Raw genomic sequence first — 6000 nt, forward strand, 5'->3', positions numbered from 1 at the left:
ACATCATCAAATATGAAGTGCATATATAAGGTTTTCATTTGACTTGTCCATAAATGTTATGTGTAAGTAAAACAATGAGGGTTATTAAATTTTTTTAGCGTAAACGATGAAATCAAATTAAGAATTCATCAAATTCTAGTACAAAATGCGATTAATCTGCAATATGAAAGTTGTTATAAAAGGTACACCGTTTTTAATGAATTGGAATGTCTAACCAACTTCTAGTTTCAGTCCTTCACGGTAATTTTTTTTTGAAATTATCTTCTTTATCCAAGGTGTAATGAAATGGCTCATCTGCAATAAACGTTATAAACAGATTAATATACATTTTAAATAAATACTACCGACATGATAGTACTTTAGTGATGGCCCATTTAGTAAAATGGTGATAAATTTTAAAATTATGAATATCATTTACAATTTTCAATTATAAGGGTATGTGGACTCCATGTTTATAAATGTATGTTTCATGTTAATATGCACTTAGCAGAGTAATGCGTATATGGCATTTTTTCCACACTGAGCGGCAGACAACAGTGTGTAAAATAAACAAAAGTAAGTTTATCTGCCCATGCCGATTGCTAGGTCACTTTCAGCTACATATACAACAACGTATCCTGAGTTTAAAGAAGGCTAGATTTGTACAGAAACATTTATTACCTGTCAACATGAAAGACCATGCGAATTCAGAGGCTTGAGTTGAACTAGATAAGGCATCCCTAAAAGGAGGTTGCGTGTTTTCATCTACAATATGGTATTGTCAGCTGTTAGTTAATCAATATCATACAAATTTTGTAACAAAAGACCCATACATATAAAACTTTAAACTAATTACATTGATACGTGCCGTGATATCTATCTAAGAATTGAAATTCAGTTGATTTGAACAAAAACTCAATAGTACTACAAATATATGCTATTCATAAACCAATCGTAATTACGAAGACTTACCTGTCAGATCACCCTGTCTGGTGATATACTTAAAGACACAAAGCTTGCTGTCCCATGATCCAACCCAGAGACGGTGAGTGTTGACATCATAACTCAGACTGAGGGGTTCACCCATCTTTTTCGAATTTATCAGTAGATTTGACAAAAACTGACCGTCCTTGTCTAATATCTGAAGTGTGTTGCTGAAACCATCACACACCAGAATGTGTGACAGCGTGTCAGTACAGATTCCACATGGCCATAGTCCTGATCCTGATGGATGCCCTGTGTATGAGAAGCGATGTCCTCCTCCACGCTCTGTCACAACTACAGCCCTATTATTGTCAGACACCACAACATCCAAATTTTTGTTCTCTGTTATGTAGATAGGATCACTATACAGTCCCCTTCCTGTGTTGTAGTGTTGTATGGTTTGTGTCTTTTGTCCGCTTTGGTTGTATCGGGTTACCTTGCCTGTCCGTGGTTTCTCTCTATACATTCCAACCAAAAGATCCCCAGTGAACGGGGACAAGTACACACACTGTGGTTTCCATCTAGAGTTTGTTCTTTTTATGAATTTGGTGATTGTTTTCATATCCGTTGACAGTTTATTGATGTTTCTATCTTTATCAATATAAATTAATTCACCCTCATTGTTCACGGTATGTAATCCATTAGATAAATCACTGCATAAATCTTTCACATAATGTAGAGGAAAACCTTTTGTGTTTGTCAAGATGAGGTTGTGTCCATCACTGACCCATACCTGGTCTGATGTCAAACAGGAAATGTGATAACAACCATCGACAGTTGTTAGTTTACGATAGTAAAGTAAATCAGGAGAAGACATCAGTTCCAGCACAGTATCGTTTGCTATGCATCGATTTCCTCTCTCTTTGTGTTGGATTATACTTGGTGATTCCTTCACTTTCTTCTTGTTGCGAGTCTCGATCATGGTGAGCTGGTTGTTGTGGAGATGTATCTTGGGTGGCCGGGCTGCCTTTATGGATAATAGGAATTGCAGCATTTTAATGGTCCCCAGAACAATACTCACACACAGGGACTTCACAAGGTTCACAATACTTTTTAAACACATGTCTCGGATTTCTCTCAATATATAAACAAATGAGAGTAGTGATTTTTATTCTAAATGTTTGCACTTGTACTACAGCAGGATTGAGTCCTCCCCAGAATTGGTTCTATGAAAGGGTCCATAAATCACTGATATCATGTTAATCAAAATTGATGAGGAGTATGGAAAGAAAGAATGTCAGGTTTTACTCTTTTCTGGAAAAGAGCACGCAGCTCTCTTTACATGTGGAATAGATTCAGCAGTCATCAAAATGTTTTTGGAACAAATCATAATCTACAAAATATCAAGACTGAGAAAACAGCCCTGGAGAGTATCACTACCACTTAAAAATTTGAGGCATTAAGGAGATAAATTAATCCATATGTGTATAATACTCAAAATCGCAAATATGTATTCTTAAATTAACCTACAGAATAGCGAAAACGATCAATTCTGTATAAACTTTTTAATGACGTCACAATGATCATAGCACACGCTTACAGCTTGTCCTTTGGATTATTGTTAACATAACATTTCGGTAATTTTAACAGTTCCGAACTATTTGTCTTTTTCAAACGTAAATATAGGTAAGAAAAAGCAATGTTAAAAAGTTCACCGGGATATGAAGTTGGTTGGTATGTGATCAAATCTACTAAGAAGCCCTTCGTGCTTCACAAGATTTTGATCAAGTGACCAACCAACTTCATATCCCGGTAAACCTTTTAAGTTGCTGATTATTTTTTAATTATTAATGTAGACAGAAAGAAGGATAAATACGGCTACAGTCAGGAATTTTTTTTTCCAAGACGGCAAGGGGTTGTGTGAACGTCATGGCAGTGGTTTTGATCGTGTATCACCAAACATATTTTGTAAACTGAACGACAGTCCGTCCGAACTCAAAGTAAAAAGAGGTAAAAAGCTATTGAAGGCAAATATAGCATTGTCCGTAGAAATACTTCTCCAGATGAATATGGAAACAAGCTTCCAAAACTTAGAGCAACTCAGGAAATTACCAAAGGCATAACACATGCTTCAGGAAAAGTACATTTATACGAAAACAATAATAGCTTACATGTTAGATCCAGAAGAACAATGGAGAAAAGCAGATATTGTCAGAACAGCAAGAGAAGCAACACGCAACAATAGGAATTTGTACTACAAATAAGATGACAACACTGAAAAAAAAAGTGCTGACCTACATAATGTAAGTAGCGATAGACTTCCTTGCACAAATGCTGATAACGCATGTTACAACAGACAACAGATAAACAAGAGATCAATCTTACCACAGTAAGGGGAGATGAAACAAAAAAACAAAACAAAAACACAAAAAAAACATCAATGCAGCTTAAGAAGAGGGGTAACAGACACTTTAAGATGTTATTACTTATAAGGAAGTTCCTGACACAAGCCAAAATCTTTGTGAACAAGGTAATTATTACTGAGAAGAAAGCAAGTTAAAAACAGGCTAGTCGCAAGAGGTTTCGAAAAAGAAGGCATGTTGCAACTTGATTACTTTACTGCAAACAAAGCATCAATACGCATCTACCTCATCATCGCAGCAGATTAACAATCGGTCTTCAAGTGATAAAGTATATTCTTCTACAAAGCAAAGAACTGAGCGTTGGTGTCTCTCTCACGCCTCCTATTAAAAGTGTAGTTTCCAAAGGTATTATATAAAAGCAACGACACTTTTTGAACGAATTGAATGATGGAGCTTGGAGTTTAACGGTGTGTAAATGGGAAACTTAAAAAAATTGGCTGCAAACATTCCAAGTATGTCTCTTCAGTTTTTGCTCAACAGACTCATAAACTTAAGGGCATTATTTGTTGTAATGTCGATGATTTTTGAAGGGTAGTAATGATATGCTCGAAAAAAAAACCAAAACATATACACAAAGATTCTTAGTAGAGGAAAAAAAAATCTTGGGTTTTGAATAAATCAAGAAAAACGACAATATTATCTTGGATCATCCAAACTATATCCACTATCTTAGATATATGATTATGTATACAGAAAGAGTAAACCAAAAACAGGACATACTGTCCATAGAAAAGAAAACCTTATCAAGAAAACATATTTGCCTATTGAAATGATTTGTGTAAAGTTCCATACCACACCGCTGCCTTTCTTTGAAATTGAGGGTGTAAGTACCAAGATAAAACAAGCCGATATCATAAATCTCCTTTATGCGAAAAGTTGTTATTCTGTTAAAATTTGAAACCTGTAGTGTGTTTCTCATGTTAGAGTATCCCTTCACAGATTAATTAATAGTAGTATTTGTAGAGGCTTTCTGGTAACCTTGATAAATGTGTAGGAAGCACCGAAACACATTTATTATAAATAAACTACAGAAAAATAAATTGCTCTAATTTAATTGAGAAAATAACAAATGGACATATAATAAGATAATCCACTAAAGTGGATACCTTACATTTACAAGAGGGGTTGAAATCTGCTGCATTCTACAAATCAACTTCTAGAAGAAATCATGGTCACTAATTAGTACTGGAAATTTTCATTGATAAACGGGTTATTTAGTTTGTTAAAAGACATTGCAACTATATGGGATACTATAAACAATAGGGAAACTAGAAATGTGAAATAACGCACTAGAAAGAACCAGTAAGCTAAGAAAAGTGGGAACATTCGGACTTGAATTTTTAGCAATTGTTCTCAAATGGAAAATGTGTTAATGAGATATCTTAAAAGGTAATTCTTTTGATCTAATTTATTTTGACATCACTTAACAATAACGCAGCTTTTTTAGCTTAACTTTCCCCAAAAATGAAAAGTATAATAAATCTAAATGTTTAAAAAATATCAATGAAATTAAGTTAACATATTCAAAAAAAAGATACGAAATTGAAATGCCTTCCTTTAAAAATGAAGTTTTATCAAATGTTTACGAAATGAGACCACACCTAATTATATATGTAGTCGCATGGCCTATGATTGGTTATCCCCCTTACCCTAGCAAATTCTTTGACCCAGGGGCAGATATTTTGACATGTTTTTGATTAACAATACAATTTACATGGGGATTAGGACAAACAATATTTTGATAATAAACATTTTTTTTTTAAATGACAGGGGTCATCAAACAGGTAAGTAACTTCTAACTGAGCTCTGGCGAATTTGCAAAAGTTTAACACTATTTCAATATTGTCCCTCTCCATTCAGTGGTGGTAATCCACACCCTGCATTTACATTTCACATCTTAAAACATAAGAAAAAATTAAAATCAAATTGGATAGATGTACATACCTGGATATGGAAGTTAAACATACAGTTTGTTCGTGATGTTAGGATATTTAAATGTCTGGCGTGCAATAATCTACATACCTGAAGACAAGTGTACCCAAACCTGTGCAGAACGTTTCGTTCTTATAATAGAAGTGTCACCTGATTGGTTAGACTGCTGTATAATTTTTGTCAAACCATGGAATGTTGTACTAGATTACATGGAGATTTGTGTTTGTCTTAAGCCTAGCAGTAATATGTACAACAAATAAGAGTACTGTAAAATATTTTGATAAGTTTACGTGATATTTTGTCATCCTTAGCATTTCTAAAGCTTAATTTTACAAGGAGCATACATGTACAACATTCTTGTTTTGAATATCACAATACGATTTTTTTTTAAATGTCAATACACAAGAGTGACTGTCCTACAAACATTAGATTGTAGCAGTTTAAAACGTCAATACTTCAGACAGACTGTCGTTCATGCAACAAAGTGTAATGATGTAATAGGGCACTTGTTTACCTCCGCTCATGCCAACGGCATTCAGCAAACTGTAAGCTAAACGGCGTGTGTAAGAATGAAAATATTTTCAGAATTTAAAGTTAAAGCAATTAAGCTGTCTTTAAAAAGTCTGTTAAATGTGATTGCCAGTCTTGGTTTCAATTACGAGCATTAATATGAATATTTAGAATGTCGATCGATGGATCAGATAAAAAATGCCTGATTGCATATATCTTAGATTTATCTTTT

The 6000-nt window shown here is 34.1% G+C and overlaps 1 protein-coding gene across 2 annotated transcripts; it reads right to left on the minus strand.

Moving 5' to 3' along the window:
- Positions 1–79: 79 nt before the first annotated feature.
- LOC105321905 (uncharacterized) lies at positions 80–5365 on the minus strand. 2 transcript variants are annotated; one of them, XM_066088966.1, is made up of 4 exons: positions 5271–5365; positions 952–2217; positions 661–744; positions 80–294 (listed from the first exon to the last, which is right to left on the minus strand). In XM_066088966.1, the coding sequence occupies exons 2-4, from the start codon at positions 2024–2026 to the stop codon at positions 236–238; spliced, it is 1218 nt and encodes a 405-aa protein (XP_065945038.1). In that variant the 5' UTR covers positions 2027–2217; positions 5271–5365; the 3' UTR covers positions 80–235. The 2 variants fall into 2 exon arrangements, with proteins under 2 accessions (XP_065945038.1, XP_034321057.2); XM_034465166.2 differs by having other exon boundaries at positions 952–2296; positions 5271–5359.
- Positions 5366–6000: the final 635 nt, after the last annotated feature.

Source organism: Magallana gigas, chromosome 1 (assembly GCF_963853765.1).
Source record: "Magallana gigas chromosome 1, xbMagGiga1.1, whole genome shotgun sequence".
NCBI classification, from domain to species: Eukaryota; Metazoa; Mollusca; class Bivalvia; order Ostreida; family Ostreidae; genus Magallana; species Magallana gigas.